Source organism: Salvelinus alpinus, chromosome 16, assembly GCF_045679555.1.
Source record: "Salvelinus alpinus chromosome 16, SLU_Salpinus.1, whole genome shotgun sequence".
In the NCBI taxonomy this organism is placed as follows: Eukaryota; Metazoa; Chordata; class Actinopteri; order Salmoniformes; family Salmonidae; genus Salvelinus; species Salvelinus alpinus.
The window spans coordinates 19494606-19516196 of NC_092101.1; the positions used below are offsets into that span (position 1 = coordinate 19494606).

General features: G+C 41.8%; 2 protein-coding genes across 5 annotated transcripts; one reads left to right on the forward strand and one right to left on the reverse strand.

The window, feature by feature from the left end:
* Positions 1 to 20: 20 nt before the first annotated feature.
* On the reverse strand, positions 21 to 14681 carry LOC139541065 (signal-transducing adaptor protein 2-like). The gene is made up of 14 exons (XM_071345255.1): positions 14313 to 14681; positions 8792 to 8863; positions 8528 to 8647; positions 8389 to 8445; positions 7482 to 7639; positions 7197 to 7328; positions 6921 to 6990; positions 6221 to 6323; positions 5943 to 6041; positions 5527 to 5598; positions 5347 to 5421; positions 2770 to 2838; positions 886 to 1029; positions 21 to 701 (listed from the first exon to the last, which is right to left on the reverse strand). Exons 1-14 carry the CDS (start codon positions 14403 to 14405, stop codon positions 652 to 654), a joined length of 1314 nt encoding a protein of 437 aa, XP_071201356.1. The 5' UTR covers positions 14406 to 14681; the 3' UTR covers positions 21 to 651.
* Positions 14682 to 15174: 493 nt separating this feature from the next.
* mpnd (MPN domain containing) lies at positions 15175 to 21414 on the forward strand. 4 transcript variants are annotated; one of them, XM_071345253.1, is made up of 15 exons: positions 15175 to 15285; positions 15393 to 15502; positions 15818 to 15886; positions 17134 to 17336; positions 17543 to 17764; positions 17966 to 18077; positions 18190 to 18271; positions 18359 to 18455; positions 18572 to 18644; positions 18772 to 18848; positions 18971 to 19139; positions 19251 to 19321; positions 19420 to 19509; positions 20428 to 20520; positions 20798 to 21414. In XM_071345253.1, the coding sequence occupies exons 3-15, from the start codon at positions 15883 to 15885 to the stop codon at positions 20882 to 20884; spliced, it is 1380 nt and encodes a 459-aa protein (XP_071201354.1). In that variant the 5' UTR covers positions 15175 to 15285; positions 15393 to 15502; positions 15818 to 15882; the 3' UTR covers positions 20885 to 21414. The 4 variants fall into 4 exon arrangements, with proteins under 4 accessions (XP_071201354.1, XP_071201355.1, XP_071201352.1 ...); XM_071345254.1 differs by lacking the exon at positions 15393 to 15502 and having other exon boundaries at positions 15190 to 15213; XM_071345251.1 differs by lacking the exon at positions 15393 to 15502 and having other exon boundaries at positions 15255 to 15285.
* Positions 21415 to 21591: the final 177 nt, after the last annotated feature.

Genomic DNA, 21591 nt, shown 5'->3' on the forward strand with positions numbered 1-21591 from the left:
CTCACAAGAATAGACACAGGTTATAATACCGGTGACTCCTTTTATTTCATTCAGGAGACAACATTGGCTTCATTGCCTTTGACAAAAGTCTGTTGTAGAATTGAGACAAATGTATAGCGATATCAATATAAATATAGAATACCGTAGCATGTCAAAAAACGACAAAGAAACAAAAACACTGACAGGTTTAGAATTGATACTGTAGGCCTATTGGATTACATGAAAAAATATATTTAAAAAACTAGTTAGACTTTTTCAATAAATGTGCAAATATACAAAACAACCGTGGTGCGAATGTGACAATTAAATGCCGATTTACAGTCTGTTAAATTTGCTAGTGTCTGGTTTGGATGAAGCGATACTGGAAGGAGCAATCGATAAGGCATTCATCTCAGAGTCTGAGCATACACAGCCCAGCTGAGAAGGAACAGGGAGACCCAGGCACCCGGCCCAGGGGAGGAGGCGGCCAGAGTAGCCCAGAGGCTGAGTCTGACAGAGGGAAATACGGTCCATGTCTCTCTGTCTACCAGAGAAAGTGACATGTTTGGGCAGTAGTAGTAGAATGTTGAGTGTCCCCATTTTGTTGTGAAGCCATTGCTGTAGCAGGTTTTTCCACTTGCTGGTTGACTAAGCTGCCAGGAGAGGTTACTGTTATTGCGCCCGCCTCTTCTCCAACTTCAACTTGAGCTCCTCAGATATGGCTGAAAGGAACAAGAGTCAAGAAACCAGCATTTAAGAATTTAACTTTGGAATGGTTTAATTTATATTTCAACAATACATACGCAACAAGTTCCCTGAGCAATTACCTCTCAATCATATTCCAGATGGATGGAACTCTTCTAAATGACGAGATAGTAAAAAAGGAAATCAAAATGGTTGACCTACTCTGAGCCACAGCGTGTGGTGGGACAGAAGTCACAGTGATGCTTCTCAACCTGGTGTCAGGGGTATCTGTGGAGGTCGAGTGGGAGGTATGAGGTGTACGAACAGAGGGCACCAGTGGTGGCATCAGGGCCTTCCTCTCAGGTCCTACAACACAAGGGAGAACAATTTCATTGACTGATTCCCAAAGGGAAGATTCAGTGGATAGCCTAAAAAATAAACACACAAGACAAAAACACCTCAGGGTGCCATGATAGGTATTTAAAAAAAAATATTTGCATGTTGACTGCCTTATAAAATGAGATAATGCATTCGGAAAGTATTTAGACCCCTTGACTTTTTACACATTTTGTTACGTTACAGCCTTATTCTAAAATGGATGACATGATAACATGTTAAATAGTTTCTCCCCTCATCAATTGACATTTTTGCAAATTTATACAAAATAAATAACATTTACATAAGTATTCAGACCCTTTACTCAGTACATTGTTGAAGCACCTTTGGCAGCGATTACAGCCTTGAGTCTTCTTGGGTATGACGCTACAAGCGTGGCACACCTGTATTTGGGGAGTTCCTCCCATTCTTATCTGCAGATCCTCTTAAGCTCTGTCAGGTTGGATGGGGAGCATCGCTGTACAGCTATTTTTCAGGTCTCTCTAGAGATGTTCGATTGGGTTCAAGTCCGCGCTCTGGCTGGGCCACTCAAGGACATTCAGAGATGTGTCCCGATGCCACTCCTGCGTTGTCTTGGCTGTGTGCTTAGGGTCGTTGTCCTGTTGGAAGTTGAACCTTGGCCCTGAGCAGGTTTTCATCAAGGGTCTCTGTACTTTGCTGCATTCATCTTTCCCTTGATCCTGATTAGTCTCCCAGTCCCTGCAGCTGAAAAACATCTCCACAGCAGGATGCTGCAACCACACTTCACCGTAGGGATGGTGCCAGGTTTCCTCCAGACGTGACGCTTGGCATTCAGGCCAAATAGTTGAATCTTGGTTTCATCAGGCCAGAGAATCTTGTTCCTCATGGTCTGAGAGTCTTTGGGTGCCTTATGGCAAACTCCAAGCGGGCGGTCATGTGCCTAATTACTGAGGAGGGCTTCTGTCTGGCCACTACCATAAAGGCCTGATTGCTGGAGTGCAACATAGATTGTTGTCCTTCTGGAAGGTTCTCCCCTCTCCACAGAGGAACACTGTCAGAGTGACCATATGGTTCTTGTTCACCTTCATGACCAAGGCCCTTCTCCCCCGATTGCTCAGTTTGGCTGGGTGGCCAGCTCTAGGAAGAGTGTTGGTGGTTCCAAACTTCTTCCACTGTGTTCTGGGGACCTTCAATGCTGCAGAAATGTTTTAGTACCCATGCCCAGATTTGTGCCTCGACACAATCCTGTCTTGGAGCTCTACAGACAATTTATTTGACCTCATGGCTTGGTTATCGCTCTGACATGCATTGTCAACTATGGGACCGTATATAGACCGGTGTATGCCTTTCCAAATGATGTCTAATCAATTGACTTGACCACAGGTGTACTCCAATCAAGTTGTAGAAACATCAAGGATGATCAATAGAAACAGGATGCACCGGAGCTCAATTTCGAGTTTCATAGCAAAGGGTCTGAATACTTCTGTAAATAAGATCTGTTTTTCATTTTCAAACATAAAAAAAACGGATTTCACTTTGGTATTATGGGGTATTGTGTGTAGATTGATGAGGGGAGAAAAATATAGATTTAAACCATTTTCGAATAAGCCTTTAACGTAACAAAATGTGGAAAAAGTCAAGCGGTCTAAATACTTTCCAAATGCCCTGTATCTACTAAGACCATGAAAACAATGTTTTAAAAAAAATGTCTTTGCAAGACAGCAGAGGGCAAGCAAATAGGCTGCTCACCAGAGCTGAGCAGCACTTCACTTGGCAGAGATGTTTGATGGGGCAAATGGGGGGTCTGACGGGGCATCACTAAAACATAAAACACAATGTTTCAAAACCTTGCTCCTCTATATGTTTGTTTCAAGTACATAGTTCATTAAATATATTTCAGTTAATGGCTGAGGCAAGGTTATTATAGTTGTGATTTTATATATTTGTCTTCATTTCTATTAGTTTATTTAAAAATTCAGTGTTCTGGACCTGTTAGTTGTTTAGCACCCCCTAGAGGCAGTTTAAGTGCAGCAGAGTAGAATTTACATGTTTGTGTCATGTGACAGAAAGCAGTTTCAGAAGTGAAGCAATGTGTAAGATGTGACAGTAGTTACAATCCTTAAACATCCTTTATAAGCTTTGTATGACAATGTCTGTAAGTACATTTGTTTATTAACACATGACAAATGTTTCACATAATTACAGAAACATGAAAATTGAGTTAGCTGTTAGCTACTTTGCATTAGCTTCAACACTATTTCTCCCTGGGGACACCTAGCTGAGCAATATCAAGCATACAGTTGCATTCTAGCAATTTTATATTCGGCTCTAGATTGAGTACTCTTATTCCTTATTTCGTACATTTAGTGCAGTTATTGTGGAAGACATTCTGTGCTCTATACTACTGTAACTGAAAACATGTACTTTTGTGTTTGTTGCAGTTTCACTCTGCTTCTCACAGAGTTATATGAATGAGTGTTTAGCTAGATAAGGGCTACTGTACATTTAGCGAGTCCAATATATTCAGTTAGTTTTCAGATTTACTCATTTTTATTTAGTTTCAGTTTGATAAAAACATTTCTATATTTAGATTCAGTGTTAGAGACAGAAAGTAGCCTATGGATGGGAGGCTAGGACCATATATGTGTTGTAGGCTTATAGCAGGGCTCTCCAACCCTGTTCCCGGAGAGCTACTAACCTATAGATTTCTGCCCCAAGCGCAGCCGAATCTAATAATTAGCTGGTTGATTAAGACGAATCGGGTTAGTTACAACTGGTGTTGAAGTGACAACCTACAGGAAGGTAGCTCTCCAGGAACAAGGATGGAGAGCCTTGGCCTATAGTTTGTCGATGCATGCACCATCTGAGCAGGGGGACGCAACCATTCTCTGCTTATTGCGAAACAGCTCACTGGCAAATGTTTCTGGTCGGGGCGTGGCCACACTAGTCTGCTCACTGCCCCAACCAGAAATAAATAGCTAGCAAGATGTTTAGCTCTGGGGAACACCCTCAGTGGGGTGGGGGCAATAAGCAGACCAGAGTGGCCCTGATCAGAAAATAAAAATAAAAAAAAGAGGGTGTATTGCTTTCTTTACAGTCTCTGCTTCGCATTTCTTTCCTGTTAGATAGTGATAGCAAAGATGAACATCTTGTCAATATAATAGCTCAAGTAACAGCTCTAACAATGAAAATACATGTCCTCAAAGATGGAGACGAGATCAGGTGGGACCATTCTAGCCAATGAGAGGGCAGATACACATGTGAACAGGCACAAATAAGTTGTTTTTCCTCAAAGGACAAAACAACCTAAACATTACTCTATTTAACCAAATAATCCTCACGTAATTTGACACTCATACACCTCCATGCAAACATGTCTGCTTATCTTGCAGGGAAAGATTTTGGGCAGATATAATCCTCTCGCTTCGCCTCATCCTCTCTGGTGATAGCTAGTGAGTGATACACAAGCTAGGCCTATTTGAAACATTGCCATCTACTGGCAGCATTTACCTGCCAGAATCAGAAGCTCAAAAAACAAAATAGCTTGAAAACCTTATTTGATTTGCCAAAAAATGCTAAAATATAAAAAAAAATAACTGAGCAATTTGATGGTTTTTATTTTATAGTCAAAGAGAAGTTTCAGTATAGTTTAAATTTTTTACAAATTTTATTTCAGTTTACCAGTGGTGTAAAGTACTTATGTAGTACTTCAAAGTATTTTTACTTAAGTAGTTACTTTGGTTCTGCACTTTACTATGTTTTACTTTATTCCAAAAGAAAATGATGTGCTTTTCACTCCATACTGACACCCAAAAGTACACATTCCATTTTGAACGCTTAGCAGGACAGGATAATGGTCTAATTTACACACTTATCAAGAGAACATCCCCTGGTCATCCCTACTGCCTCTGATCTAGCAGACTCACTGAACACATGCTTTGTTTGTAAAGTGGTGGAGTGTCCCTGGCTATCCTTATATAAAAAAGAAAAATGGTGCTGTCTTTAATTGAAGGAATTTGAAATGATTTATACTTTTACCTTTGAAACTTAAGTATATTTTAGCATTTACATTTACTTTGATACTTAAGTATATTTAAAGCCCTTTAAAAAAAATACTTTTACTCAAGTAGTATTTTGCTGGGTGACTTTCACTTTTTCTATTAAGGCATCTTTACTTTTACTCAAGTATGACAATTGGGTACTATTTCCACCACTGCAGTTTACTAAAAAGTATTTTTTCCAATTTTATTTTTTGTTTACTACAATAACCTTGGTCTGAAGTTGTTAGAGTAGTACGGTACCAGTAGTTAAGACAGTGGGACTCACTTGGCAGATGAAAGCGTGTGGGAGGAGTCTGAGAGGGGTGAGCAGGCTGCAAAGTAGTGTCTTTCTTTTCTTTCTCTGGAAAAGCACACAGACAAGAATAGCAACCGAGAGTGAGAAATTAAATCATACTTGAAGTGTGTTTGAAGACAAGAGGGGAGCGGGACAGAGGATAGTACTCACGGGTATCATTGAGGTCAAGGCTCACTCCTGTATCTGACTCAGGCTCTGTAGTTGGTACACGCCCCCTTGGACCTGGGATTAAAACACAATATTCCTTTTCTCTCTTCTTTAGCATAACTCATTGAATCTGTTTATTACTAAGGCAAAACATTCATTATTTGAAGCTTGAGATAGAAGTTGACAAGTAGATCTGGGATCAGATCCTTTCCCATTGTCTTACGTCAGATAGAGTCTAACATGACGCAAATGGACTATCTGTCTTGTCTACTTGTAAAAAATGTTGTTAGTGGCAACTACCTCTAATTCCTAATATGAATGAGAGCTATAAGTGGTCAAGTGCATTTGGCGACATTGTAAAGGTGTGGGTGTGTTTGTTAACAGGGTCAAGGAGGTCCCAGTAAGGGAGGTATGTATACCTGGTTTGGGAGGTAGAGCAGGGACTGGCACAGGGTGCATGGGAGTACTGGGCACACACTGCAGACTCTCTCCATTCTCCTCATTTGCCTGAACAAACGCTGGGGAGACAGAGGGCATGAATGTTATGACCATGACTGATAAGCCAGAGCTATACTTAACTCAAGATGGACAATGAACAGAAACAGAGGGGAAAACAGGGAGAATGAGGAAGAATGTAAAAGAGAATGTAAGAGCGAGTGAAAGAGCGCAGTAGTAAGTGCTGTGTGCTCCGTCTTACTGATGCTCTCTTCGTACGGTCCTTCCATAATGAAGGGTGTCAGAGTTCCATTAGTCCTGTCCACCAGACAGTTTATGACATCATGCAGTGTGGCACAGAAGACCTACAGGCAGAACCATCATTAACATTTTGCACACACCACCTCATACTGGAAATACAGTGAAACAGCTGAAAACACTGTCAATATGGCCCATTTAGAGAAACATTTACCACGCACTCTGTGCCAGCAATCAGAGAAAAGTGCTCAGGGATTGGCTAAAGCAGAACGAAGCTATTATGCAGGTCATAACATCAAAAAGCACCAATAAATGTAAGATGTATTAGCACAGTGATTGATTTGTCTGTTTTTCAGGAGAAAACAGGGGCAGGCAAAGACAATCTTATTGTTTGTCCTGTGACTACCAGCAGAATATTTCATCAATGTCTTCCTTAACACTCCCTCACATTGGGATAACCTGAGGTTCAATGCCTCTCTAGGGTCATAATGAGAATTCCCATTCATAACTTTAGAATGAGGAAAAGTGTAAGTTAACTGCCATAAAGAAAATAACTTTAAATTGATTATTTTATGTTCTATTATACAAATAAAACCTCTTTAAAGTATTGTGTTTAAAGTGTTGTGTGTGGCAGTGGACAAGCAGGTGTATTCAGCAACGAGGAAGCAGGAATAATGATTCAGGAATCCCTTTGAAACACTCACTGGAGTATCTACATCGATGGCGTATCCTCCGTCATGTTTCCTGGTCACGCGATAGTGTCTGAACACAGACCTGCCAGAAGAGAGAGTATCAATGAGTGGCACATTAATTAATTAGAAGAAATCTGTCACATGAACAAATAAGTACGGGCTTTCCTTCACTTGATTCAGCATGTGTTGCTTTCATGGACTATTAATCAAACTATCATGTGACGTGTATTTTCTTTGATTGAACTGTAGACAACACTGTCAGGAATTGAGGGGAATGGGGGAGCGTACCCATTGAGGTCCTGTCGAGTGGTGACAGCCAACGAGGCGCCATCCCTGCTAGGCCGAATCAGCAGGTTCCCACAGTCAGAGTGTCTCTCCAAAGTCATCTCTGCCTCAGTACGAGACACGGGCTGAAAACACCTGCACATAGAACATCCACATATAACACATCTGAACAGTAGAAGAAAATTGGGCAAACAGAGCTAGCCAGACACCAGTAAACAGCCCAGTGTAAACCTCCGGCTACCAGCACTTTTGTCCCATAGATTTCTAATGTACATATAGGGCACTCACGCAGGCATGTCCCCTACGAGGCTGAGGTAAAGTTTCGAGCTGGATGCTGCAGCAGGGGTAGGGGACAGGGTCTTCAGTCTCTCCCTCTCGGCCTCTACCGTCTCTCTCATCATGTGGATCTGGCCTGGCAGCAGGTTGAGTGAGCTTGGCACTGAATGCTGGAGGGAGAGACACAAGGAGTATTTACCATCATTTAGACCAAAGGCCATGAAACACTGGAAATGTTTGGGGCAATATTGACTAAGCTGTGTGCCATTATGCCATTGTTACCAATGCAGTTTCATCAAATTCCCCACAGACAGATAATTATATAACACCAATAAATATATGGCATGATATTATACTGTCTGCGCATGCCAGTGAGACAGACAGCTTGAGAGATGGGAAGCAAGCCAAGACGAAAGTGAAAAAAATAGGGTAGGAAAGAGAAAGATCAGGCTTAATTAAAATGTGCAATCATAAAGTGTGATTTGGGGCCTCCCGAGTGACGCAGCGCTCTAAGGCACTGTATCGCAGTGTTGGAGCGTCATTACAGCCTGGGGTTGTTTCATCCGGCTTCCTGGTTAAGTGAGCGTGTTAAGAAGTGCGGCTTAGGACGCATAACTCGACCTTCACCTCTCCCGAGCACGTTGGGGGAGTTGCAGCGATGACACAAGATCGTGATTGGATCGCAATTGGATATCACAAAATTGGGGAGAAAATGGGGCATAAAATAACAAGAATTTATAATAACTGACTTGATACATTTTATTATAATCCCTGCCAAGACTGGAGATAAGCAGGGCTTGATAAACTGGGCTTGAACCATGAGATAAAATAAATTATTCTCAGTTTACTTACCAGGAAAACTAGCCTACTGAGCCATATGTTTTATGATAGTGAATTAGCTGTATCATGTTTCACTAACCTCAACTACAGAGTAGATGAAACCTTTCCATAGTTCTCGAGCCTCTAGACTTGGGGCCTGTAGAGTGAAGGAGAGAACCCATTAAACCATTAATAAAACAATAGTAACGCAAAACAAAAATAGTCATCCATGTCCTTACAGTGATTTTGATCTCCCCATCCTCCATGCGCAGGATGAGTCTGGCTGCCTCCAGGTTTCTGTCCCGACTGCAGTCATCCATCAAGGAGATGAGGCCACGGAGCTCTAGTTTCTCCACATACTGTTGAAAACGCACACACATGAGTATGCAGTGACAAATGAGAGTGGCCACCATCCCAATACATCGACCACTGAGTTTTCCTCTATCTGATGTCCCACTTGTCCCATCGTAGGCCCCTTCTCTTGCCCATTCCAGTTAACTCACATAATTGTCATTGGTGTTGTTGTAGAAGAAAAGAATGTTTCCACACAAGCATGTCCATAGTCTCCGAGATGCCTAGAAAGACAGAGAGAGATGGCGGAAGACAGACAATGGCTATGACACGTTGTATAACACCATAAAGATTTACAAGAACACTGCATGAGATGAACTATAGATAATGAATTCCAGTTTATGTCAGTATAGTTACGTGTAATGAGTTGTGTCATTTGAGTCACCAGTCTACACAAAGTGGCACATAACATTATTGTTGAAAATCGTTCTCCCAGTGTAATTCATGTAAATCCTGTTGAACTGACTGACCGTGTCTAGTTCCCATCAAGCCTAACTTTATGTGACAGGACTGGCTTGAATTATGAAGATGACCACATCGTGGGCGGCTTTTGACCATTTTGGGGGATTCCTCATGAATTTCTCATTGGTAGGAAAATGTTTGGTCCATTTCAGAACTTGGGTACTATATTTAATATTATCTGAATCTTATTAATTAAAAAGGGTCAATTTGGGTGCAATCAATTAGCTTCATTTCTCAGAGAAAATGTCAACAAAATAATGGCATTCCTGAAACAATCTTACCTGTTTCTAACTACAGAAACAATTTCATAACAATCTGAGATGGTGGGTAACCTCGCTTGCTGAAATGAAATGGAACGACTCTGGTAGTAGATAACAGAACAAAACAGGCTGAATGACAAATTAGGAAAACAACCACATATCATCACAGGATGCCATTATTAGAGCCCCAACACTGTCCAGTCATGTCTGAAGCCCGGCCCATTGCTCTAATCGGACAATACAGCAAATAATAATAATAAAGACCTGTCAATCATCTAATCTGTTACACCAGCCTGCTCCAAACTTAATGCCTTGTGGCAATAAGTAGTCTAACCAGTTCTGTCTCTGACATCCCGTGGCTCCTTCAGAGAGAACAAAGTCCAAAGAACCACCCAATTTACCAAAACAATTTATAATGTGTGCTCCACCCATAGCACACATTCTAGAGCCGGCATGCAGACATTCTCTGTGTTAGTTACACAGGAATATTCCTGGGTAACTATCTCAAACAGTTAGACAATGTCTCAACTTTGGTGAATATGGCTTAAAAATGTTAAGGGGATTAAATTGTTCGTGCAAAGACTTCAGGGGAATCAAGACAACAAACGTTGATCGCACAAGACAACCCAACTTTAATTGTCCCATAAAACAAATTGTCAGCCATTTGGCTCAGAGGGATATTGTTGTGTTTTAATTGTTAAAAGTAGTCCTTGTGCAGAGTAGGGCTGGGAATTGCCAGGGACCTCACAATACAATATCACATTACTTAGGTGCCAATATGATATGTATTGCAATTCTCATGATTATATATGTATTGTGATTTGATAGTGATTTTACTGCAATTCGATGTTCTAAACATATTGCTCACAATATATCTGCTGCAGTGGGACATGAGAAAACAAGTTTTGATCAGTCATGGAAATAAAAGTCCTGAAAACAAAATTGGCTTTCTAAAAGATGAGAACAAGCTATGAAGCAAAAATACTGGAGTTTTGGTGCAAGTAAAGGCAACTACCGCTAAAATAATATTGCTAGTCAAAACGATACAATATATCAAAAATAATATTTTGATATCTACTATTTATTCCCCCTCCCCCCCATCACTAGCATAGAGTTCTATGGTTTGTTAAACTTTTAAATCAATGTTTTTTGTTTGGCATACATTAAGTGAAAAATCTAAGTATCAGTGCAATTTCGTAACCATGGAATTGCCCGACATCTCAACATGTAAGCTTTTGTGTACCATGACGATAGGAAATATTACAGGAAACTCCAGGGAGTTTCCAGCTTGCTCAAGTAGTGGCCCAGGCTCATTCCACACATTAGTGAGATGTAAATCACTCATCTGGATCAGCCCTTCTTCCCCAGTCAACAACAATAGCCCCAAGGTTCGACAAAGTATATGTTGTCTGGTCTTTGGCATCCCAACGTAAGTAGCCTAGCGGGCAATAGGGCTGGGCGATACGGAAAAATATCATCTCATGGTATTTTTCTAATTTTTGACAGCATTTTATGTTTTTGATTAATAAAAGTTCTACATTTTCTTTATGAATAGTGCGTGACCCTAGGGTGGCAACACATATATTCAAAATTATTTCAAATGGGTCTTTCTCCATTCTGATTGTTTTATACTGTTCAATTCAACTTCAACCTAAAATAATTTCCTGCATTTCCATCAATTTCTGCATTTCCTGCACTCATTTGAGATAATTTCTACATTGCCACAATATGGACAAAAAATCAAGACCTTATTTTTAACAAATGTTACAATTGCGATTTAGATCAAAACACTTGGGTGAACTTTTGGAATCATGGAAATAGAATGTTTATTCTAGAATATAATGAATAGTGGGCACTTTGAATACAGTGTTGTTTGACATGACAACGAACGAAAATGCCATGAATGAGTTATTGTGACAGGGTAGGAACCAAAGTGATGTTCCATGTTTCCCAGGGGGCCCTACAAACTTTGGCTACATTAAATCTTTATTCAATAGCTAAGATATTCACGCTTCACCTAGTCCTCTTTGTTTTAGAAGATACTGTTGCATAAACAACATGCTGATGTAGGCCTCCACCAGCACTGGTATTAGGCTGTAATAGCTAGCTACGTTTGCTCTGACTCAGTACTTTTATTAGCTAGTTAGCATTAGTAGCTAACATGATTTAGCTTAACTTGCTAAGAAAATACAAACTAGCTGTTTGCAGATGTAAGAAACACAAACTAATATTGAAATTATAGAACGCTTGTGGACTTCTATTAGATCAAAGTGGAAACAACATCGTTGTCATCAACATTGTTGCATATGCTACATTGAACATGCAGACTAAACGAAAGGGTCTTGTGGTCAAGCAACAACAAATGCGTTCCTTGAGTGACAGGGGGTGGGACTAGGTCTGTGTGGAAAGCGGCATAGAGAGAGAGAGAGAGCGGAGAGGAATGACTCAAGTAGTGGAGTAAACTATGCAAATAGACATTACACACGCGTATCACATTTAACAAACCAAACATTCAAATACCGTTATAGAAGGTGAAGTAAAAACCCAAACCGGTCCGTGCATCAATACCGCTAGATTGTAAAATATGGTATACCGCCCAGCCCTGGCGGGCAATACACTCCTAACCCTCCGCATCCAGCGAGTATGTGTGTTTGACCAGATACAAGACTATTTTACAGTAAACAAACTGACAAACTTTCAGCGCGCTTATAGGGAACGACATTCAACAAGCACAGCGCTTACATAAATTACTGATGATTGGCTGAGAGAAATTGATGCTGTTTTGTTAGACTTCAGTGCAGCTTTTGACATTATCGATCATAGTCTGCAGCCTGAAAAATGTATGTGTTTTGGCTTTACACCCCTTGCTATATTGTGGATAAAGAGTTACCTGTCTAACAGACAGGGGTGTTCTTTAATGGAAGCCTCAAACATAATCCAGGTAGAATCAGGAATTCCCCAGGGCAGCTGTCTAGGCACCTTACTTTTTTCAATCTTTACTAACAACATGCCACTGGCTTTGAGTAAAGCCAGTGTGTCTATGTATGCGGATGACTCAACTATTATTATTATGTTATAATTAAGTCTATGATTTGATAGAGCAGTCTGACAGCAGACTGGCTCTTAAGCATTCATTCAAACAGCACTTTCGTGCGTTTGCCAGCAGCTCTTCCCTGTGCTTCAAGCATTTAGCTGTTTATGACTTCAAGCATATCAACTCCCGAGATTAGGCTGGTGTAACCGATGTGAAATGGCTAGCTAGTTTGCAGGGTGCGCGCTACTAGCATTTCAATCGGTGACGTAACTCACTCTGAGACCTTGAAGTAGTTGTTCCCCTTGCTCTGCAAGGGCCACGGCTTTTGTGGAGCGATGGGTAACGATGCTTCGAGGGTGGCTGTTGTTAATGTGTTCCTGGTTCGAGCCCAGGTAGGGGCGAGGAGAGGGACGGAAGCTATACTGTTACACTGGCAATACTAAAGTGCCTATAAGAACATCCAATAGTCAAAGGTATATGAAATACAAGTGGTATAGAGAGATATAGTCCTATAATAACTACAACCTAAAACTTCTTACCTGGGAATATTGAAGACTCATGTTAAAAGAAACCACCTGCTTTAATATGTTCTCATGTTCTGAGCAAGGAACTTAAACGTTAGCTTTCTTACATGGCACATATTGCACTTTTACTTTCTTCTCCAACACTTTGTTTTTGCATTATTTAAACCAAATTGAACATGTTTCATTATTTATTTGAGGCTAAATTGATTTTATTTATGTATTATATTAAGTTAAAATAAAAATGTTCATTCAGTAGTTGCAATTGTCATTATTACAAATAAATAAATACATTTTTTTATTTATTTAAATGGTAGATTAATCGGTGGGTTAACTGCCTGTTCAGGGGCAGAACGACAGATTTGTACCTTGTCAGCTTGGGGATTTGAACTTGCAACCTTTCGGTTACTAGTCCAACGCTCTAGGCTACCCTACCGCCCCATGACCGATGGCTTTGTCCATTATAGAGTCTTGTTTTGTTAAGCGCCTGGACGCTCGTTCTGAACGTTAACACGAGGGTGGGTATCCTTTCTGGAACGTTCCAACAGGAATATGTTCCAAAAACTTCGTATATAATTTAACGACCCTGGGTTTATAAGCGTGGATATCGACTGCTGGACTACGGGCTAGAAGGTCGAGTGTTCGAGACCTGCTCCATTACAATAACAAGCTTGACAACAAACAACGCATACAAAAAGTTATATAGCGGCAGAATATGATACCGGTAAACCGTAGGGCATTTAGCCTCGGGGGATGCCTTGCTTGACCACACCCTCCCTCCTTCCTTGCTCCTGGCCTGCCCTGCCTCTTCCACCAATCCATTTGTTTTTATGGACTGAAAAGAGCAGAAGCTCTGAGCTGTCCGATCAGGTCCATTGTCGGTAGGGAGTGGGCTATTTCGTTATGTTTTTCCACTCACCACGTTTATTCCGAAACATGTCTGTCCTCGTTCCCTACGGACAAACATTTAAGAAAAAGCTACGTGGTGATTTGATGCCTATTCGGTAGCTACTTTTCTAGGTGAATTGATGCCGTTTTTGGAACAGATTCCTGTTGAAACGTTCCAAAGGTTATACCCACCCCTAAATGTTAAATTACTACTCACTTATAGGGTTAGTGTTCCCACAGGACCATATATCGAGGTTGTTAACGGAAAACACACAAGTGCCACCTGTGCTGATTAGCTAGCTAGCATGCTGGAACACCTGTGTGTAAGCGTAACTGGGTAGGAAGTGTTTGGAAGTTTAGTTTGAAGGCACACAGCCATATGGATCTGTGCAAACATGCTACAGTAAGTATATTTTTGATTATTTCGTGGTGTCTTATTCGACACCGGAAGCCTGTCTGACCCTAGTGTATTGAATTACTACTACATAATGTAGCAACATCCTTATACCTTGTCTTCGAATGACCTTTTTTCCAGGAATCCTTCGTAGTAGCAGTGTGGAAGCTGTTCGCGCTGTCGCCCAGCTCGCTTGGTCGCCGCCATCAGTGCCGAGTGGGACGAAGAGTTTACGCACGGGGACAGTGATTCCCCGCTCTCCTGTGTGATTTAACAACACCTGGGTGGACTTATGGTTTGAAGTGAGAGAGAAAAACGTATAACATATGAAATCGACAGTCCCTGTCAGAGAAAAGCCACGAGGTTTGGTTGGTCGTCCAGCTATAATTTGGAGAAGCTATTGTTATATGCTTAAGTATCATCTGGCGTTCCTCTCTTGACTGGAAACAATTGCTCTCTCTGTAGAATTGTCCGTAGAGTACTACAGGTGCCACTTGAGGCATGTGTCTGTCGCCAAAACACGCCCACTGCTGGCTAAACGCTCATCATTGGTCTATTTCACATTGGGCCATACCCATTTTTCCAGACGAGGAAGCGCACAGACGTTTTTACAAAAAAGTTTCGGTGAGTGCAGGAAAGTACCGTAATAAAAAAAAAAGTTTCTCACTATAGTTGAAGTTTTAATTAGGCTACTTATTTAGTCTACTAAGCTCACCGCGTACAATATATCCTACGCCTGTGTTAGCCTCAGACCTTATTTTCAGCGTTTATCCCAAAACCCTATTCTTTCCCCATTCATGTTCCCCATAGGGATGGCTGAACGAACCAGAGGTAACTCATTTCCGGGTTTTAGAACTAGGCTACAAGCTGGCGAGATCTATTGTCACAGTGAAGGTTAACTTGTAAGTGGAGGTTTTGCTGCCCCCCACAGGATTTGTTTCGGTAATTTGCTCCTTTTCGAGATAGAGGAACCTCGCAAAGGAGGAAAGAGACGAGGGGGAGCGTGGGACTGACTGTAAGAGGAGGAGATTCTCTAGTGGCTAAATATAGGGGAATTAAGGGCTAGGGATGATGCGGTTTGGACAAGGTTAACTTATTTTACATATGTTTGATTGTAAATGTCTCTTTGGCTACTTGTGGTACGTGTTTATAAATGCCAGCAATTAAATGTTTTTATTATTTTCTCTTTGCTAGAATCATCGAATGGACTGACTGGCCACGTACATAGCGGCTGTCTCAAAGCACCGAGCGACACTATCTTTCCGGAAGCAGGAATTTATAAACTGATGATCTAATTCTACCATGTAATTACTAATTTATAGATAAATATATATTTTGACTATAACAAACTATGTCCGATACCGAGTGGACATTGCATAGTAGTAGCCGAATAGTAGCCGAGGAGACATAGGATCAAAGAAACATCGCTTTTGTTTACGGGGAGAGTGACAAGGACGGGAGTGAGAGAAAGAAAGGGGAGGGGAATTGACATTAAAGCAACACAACAAGGAAACTACACTGCAGATACAGACGCCTTCATTTTATGTTTTTGAATAATAGCTCGCCAGCCAGTGTGGCGAATTGTGTTTATTGAACCTATTCTGTGCATTGCTCTAAAGTGGCCCGAAAAGAAAACCTCTTGGCGGAGTTGGAAATAAAGCCGCTCTCCGACGCTTTCAGAGAAATGGGTGAGAATGATAAAATAGTGATTTTAATTATAATACTCGGTGAAATTAATCTCGAGCAGCAGGCCTCGTGTTGCGGAGAATTGCAGAATAACCAATGGCCAGAAAAACAACAACAAAGCGCATACATATTTAATCTACTTTTAATAGTGGTAATTAATAAAATAGCAAATGAGATCAAATCAGAAGGCTATTCTTTTGTCCCTATGGAATTTCTTCTGCGTTTTTGGTTTCTTACTAACCATACAAAAGGAAGGTGTCTCACAAAGGCTCCAGCGTTAATTAGGGGCTATCACAATTATCACAAGTGGCAACTAATTAGCTATGTCAAACATCTCTAAATGTAACATGTCCTACATATTATTACTACATTTAAACTGTGACAGTAATTTATGTGCGTCAGTGGGTGACTTCTTGACCTCAGATGTCATGACCCCTGTATTTGTATTTATTAAGGATCCCCATTAGCTGCTGCCAAGGCAGAAGCTACTTTTCCTGGGGTCCAGCAACATGAAGGCAGTTATATACAATTTAAAATATTACATTTCATAACACTTTTCACAACACATTAAGTGTGTTCCCTCAGGTCACTACTCTACTACCACATATCTACAATACAAACTCCATGTGTACTTGTGTGTAGAGTGTGTGTCTTATGTGCCTGTGTGTGTTCCATAAGGTGTATTTTTATCTGCATCAGTTACCGGATGTGGAATAGAGTTCCATGTAGCCATGGCTCTATGTAGTACTGTGCACCTACCATAGTCTGTCTATTCTGGACTGTGAAGAGACCTCTGGTGGCATGTCTTGTGGGGTATGCATGCGTGTCCGAGCTGTGTGCTAGTAGTTTAAACAGACACCTCGGTGCATTCAGCATGTCAACACTTCTTACAAAAGCAAGTAGTGATGAAGTCAATCTCTCCTCCACTTTGAGCCAGGAGAGATTTGCATGCATATTATTAATGTTAGCTCTCTGTGTACATTCAAGGGTCAGCCATGCTGCCCTGTTCTGAGCAGTTTAGAGGGAATCCTTTGTTGGACTCAAGGATATAATATCTTATTTTGGATTAATGACCATCTTTGGTTCTTCATTTCATGTCAAAATCATGGCACCTTATCATGTTTTCATTTGGACATGTTTTTGTTACATTGTAATAAGAGTGGTTCCTCTCTCTGAGGTCACCTTTCTATTGTATACATGGCCTACAAATGCATCATACATAACATTTAATGTGTGTGTGTGTTTTCAGGCTCTGAGCCACCCTTGTCTCCACAGGTGGTGGAGGAGGGAGGAGAGGAAGAGGAGGAGGAGCTGAGTGGAGGAGAGGAGTCTGATCTAAGGACCCCTTCAGGGCGTGGCTCCCTGCTGACTAGGCGAGGCATCACCTTGAGAGTGCTGCTGAAGGACGGCCTGGTTGAGCCTGGGGATGGAGTGCTGTCCATACACTACCTGGTAAAAATACAGTAGTTGATAGTAGATGTCTATACATTACCTGATAATAAGATAACAGTAGATATTTATACACTTTCTGGTAATAACAGATTAATGTACACTACCTGAAAATACATGTTCACACACTATCTAGTAATAATGGTTATTACTAACGCTACATATGTAATAAGCCTAATTGCATCCTTCTCTACCTGTTCTCTCCCCAGGGTAAGAAGTTTGTAGGCGACCTGTTGAATGATGGGAAGATCCGCTGGGTGGAGACGGGGCAGATCTTCAATTCTCCCAGTGCCTGGGCCACACACTGCAAGCGCCTGGTCAACCCTGCCAAGAAGTCAGGCTGTGGATGGGCCTCGGTGCGCTACCGGGGCCAGAAACTAGTGCAGTACAAGACCAGCTGGCTGCACAAGTATCAGCCCAGTGCAGACATGGTGAGAAGGAGGGAGAGATGGATGGTTGTGAGGAGGAAAAGAGCAGGGTGGAAAAGAGGGGTAGTAAAAGGAAGCGATGGAGGTTTGTTGATACGGGAACTAAAAGCTAAAAGGGGACGATGAAAGAGGGAGAGAACTGCTGTAGAAGACTGTTAGTATGAATACTAGCATCTCACACCCTCCCTCTTCCTGTGATGTCAGAGCCTGGTGAGCGAGGGAGAAGATGACGAGATGGGAGATGAGGAGGAGGAAGAAGGGAAGACGGCAGTGCCGACAGATGACAAGAACAGGAAGAACAAACCTGAGCTGCATGGTGAGATTAAATCCACCAAGAATCTCTAGAAATGGCATTATGTAATTTTAACTGTGTATAGTAGAGTGATATGGGAAAGGGATAGATGCATCTAATGTGCTTTCTCTTACAGATATCAGCCTTGTGCCCAGGAGAGGAGACAGAGAGCGAATCCCCGTCAGATACTGCACTCTAGGTACCAGGGATGCTGCAAGGTATAATTGTGCTCATCCCAGCCTATGTCACTGTAATGCATACAAGTAAGCTTCAACACTAATCAAACACATACTGTATATCGACAGGGATCCACACACATTGGTGGAGTTATCAGCTTTCTCAGCCATTAACAGGTTCCAGCCTTTCAATGTTGCTGTATCCAGCAACGTGCTGCTTCTCATGGTAAGCATGAGTCACACAGTGGTAGTAAGAGAGGAAATGTGAAACCGGGGTGTAGGCTACAGCTTGAATCTGTCTTATTGGGGGAAATTGACAAAAGCGTGATTGTGTGCCCTCAGGATTTCCACTGTCACCTGACCACCAGTGAGGTGGTGGGCTACCTCGGAGGACGATGGGACACTAACACACAACGTGAGTATTTCCTATAAAAGCAGAGACCGTGAGCAAACAGGACATTGTACTTCCCCTCTGACATTACAGTAACGATCTTCAACATGTATGATGTTCATGACCTGTCTGGTGTGCCCTTTGCTTGCAGTTCTGACAGTTTTAAGAGCGTTTCCCTGTCGTACACGATTGGCAGATAGAGATTCGGCCTCTGCTGTTGAAGAAGAGGTAAGCCCTACTAACACTGCTAATACCAGGATGTGGATCAACATAAGTCAATTCCATAATATGATACAATCATACATGTTTGTGTAAAATACAAATGGTCTCTTCTTCCAATTACCTTACAGATCTGCCAGAATCTGTTCATGCGAGGGCTGTCATTGGTGGGCTGGTACCACAGTCACCCTCGGGGCCCCGCCCTGCCATCCCTGCAGGACATCGACTCTCAGATGGACCACCAGCTGAGGCTCCAGGGGAGCAGTAATGGCTTCCAGCCCTGCCTGGGCATTATCTGTGGTCTGTACTGGGCAATCAGTTGGCACCAATGGGGAAAAAACTTTTCATATAGAAAATGAAAATAAATAACCAGACATTGAACTAACATTCAAATGTGCCCCTGATTTTTAGGCCCCTATTACCATGGGAACCAGGGTGTGGCGTCCACTATAACACCGTTCTGGGTAGTGCCACCCCCTGAGGTGAGTGCAGTGGTAGTACATGCCTTAATGAATAAGAACATATTCCTCTAAGACAAGGTAAACGTCTATAACACTTATCACCATTCTTCCATCCACAGCAAAGGCCCAATGACTATGGCATTCCAGTGGCGGTGGAGGTGACCTATGTACAAGATAACTTCCTAACTAGTGATGTCCTGAATGAGATGGTACTGTTCGCAAACTTATACTGAAGAAGAATATAAACGCAACATGCAATAATTTCAACGGTTTTACTGAGTTACAGTTGATCAAAATAAATCAGTCAATTGAAATAAATAAATTAGGCCCTAATCTATGGATTTCACATGACTGGTTCAGGGGCGCAGCCATGGATGGGAATGGGAGTAGGCCTATGCCTACCTACTGGGGAGCCAGGCCCAGCCAATCAAAATTAGTTTTTCCCCACAAAAGGGTTTTATTACAGAAATAAATACTCCTCAGTTTCATCAGCTGTCCGGAAGACTGTTCTTAGGCGATCCCGCAGGTGAAGAAGCTGGATGTGGAGGTCCTGGGCTGGCATGGTTACACGTGGTCACACTTGGTCTGTGGATGTGAGGCCGGTTGGACGTACTGCCAAATTCTATAAAACGACGTTGTAGAAATTGGTAGAGAAATTAACATTAAATTCTCTGTCAACATTCCTGCAGTCAGCATGCCAATTGCATGCTCCCTCAAAACTTGACATTTGTGGCATTGTGTTGTGTGACTAAACTACACATTTTAGAGTGGGCTTTTATTACCCCCAGCACAAGGTACACCTGTGTAATGATCATGCTGTTTAATCAGCTTCTTGATATGCCACAACTGTCAGGTGGATGGATTATCTTGGCAAGGGAGAAATGCTCACTAACAGGGATGTAAACAAACTTCTGCATAACATTTGAGAGAAATACGTTTTTTGTGCGTATGGAACATTTCTGGAATCTTATTTCAGCTCATGAAACATGGGACCAACACATTACATGTTGCGTTTATATTTATGTTCAGTATAGTTATTATCATAGTAACCATACCTATGCAAATAAATTCAGTGGTAGGACATTGGCCACTTTGTCACTGTTCTATGTTCAATTATTGTTCCACAGATGCTGCTGGTGGACTTCTACAGGGCAGCCCCTGACCTGGTGCAGTTCCATCAGTTCTGGTGTCCTGATACCACCATGATGGACAAAATCAAGGTCTGTTCATATAAGAACTCATTAACAACAGGAAACTGCATACCAACTAACTTTTTGTCATAGATATCCTATTAAATGATTCTAATTCCTTATATGCTTTTTGGCCTTTCATCTAAGGCCAGATGCTAACTTGTGATCAGTGCGCATTATCCAAATGATCACACAAATCTCTCATTGACATCTACAGTTGTGTGAAGTTCAGGTCATACATGTTATCTCCAGTTGGGATATGTCCTACAGAGATTTCCTCCTCACCGGTTTGGTTTCTCTCCCTCAGGGCTCTCTGAGCGGCCATGCACCCAAAGACCAGGCCTATTCTCAGATCCTGGAGCATGTCTACAACCAACTCATCAACACACACTAAGCTGGAGGAGAAACAAGGTTGTGTGTATGCACTGGCTTCAAATGAAAATCTCAAATAACCTATTCCCCATATAGGTCACTACATTTGTAGGTCTCTATATGGGGAATAGGCTCTACAGAGAATAGGTTGTCATTTCTGCCCTTTGTCTGTGGCACTTCAACTGCTGCCCTGACCTCAGGCATACTGTAAGTTGGATGTGCACTGTCCTGACGGAGGAGATGGTGACTCCTGAGTCCGGAGGGCGAGTGTACTGCTCTCCATGGCCTTTTCTGACTGAGGTCTGTATCACTGACAATGTTTGTACAGTATGACATGTGCGTGCTGTGAATGTGTCCCCTAGCGTCTGCTGCCAGTGCTTGACGTCAGACTGTTGTTACAGAAGTTGACATGGAAATAAGGATCTTCCTCTTCTCTATTACCTGTGGTGTATTTATCTAAACTGTGGTCTGTGACATGTGTTAGTACTAATATGTGAACAATCCTTTGAACCCCCTGAATACCTAATACATTAAAAACACACACTGGAACTACTTCTGTGTTTGTCTGTGTTGGTGCTTTGGAAAGAGCTACACGGCCACCTTTCGTCCAAACAACCTATTCAACAATACAAGCCAAAAACAAAGGTAAAAATAATCATTAGTGTAAAATCCACCCTCTTTACATGCATTACCATTTTGGCATCCAGGCAGTATAAGTTGAGCATTTTA

Coding starts and splice junctions, on each gene's coding strand:
- LOC139541065 (XM_071345255.1), bottom strand. CDS start 14,405: ATGGCGGCGACCAAGCGAGCTGGGCGACAGCGCGAACAGCTTCCACAC. Junction 7,329..7,481: donor CTCGTAGGGGACATGCCTGC/GTGAGTGCCCTA, acceptor TTCTATGTGCAG/GTGTTTTCAGCCCGTGTCTC. Junction 2,839..5,346: donor CACACGCTTTCATCTGCCAA/GTGAGTCCCACT, acceptor TTTATGTTTTAG/TGATGCCCCGTCAGACCCCC.
- mpnd (XM_071345251.1), top strand. Junction 17,765..17,965: donor ATCAGCCCAGTGCAGACATG/GTGAGAAGGAGG, acceptor CTGTGATGTCAG/AGCCTGGTGAGCGAGGGAGA. Junction 18,645..18,771: donor ATGGGACACTAACACACAAC/GTGAGTATTTCC, acceptor CTTTGCTTGCAG/TTCTGACAGTTTTAAGAGCG.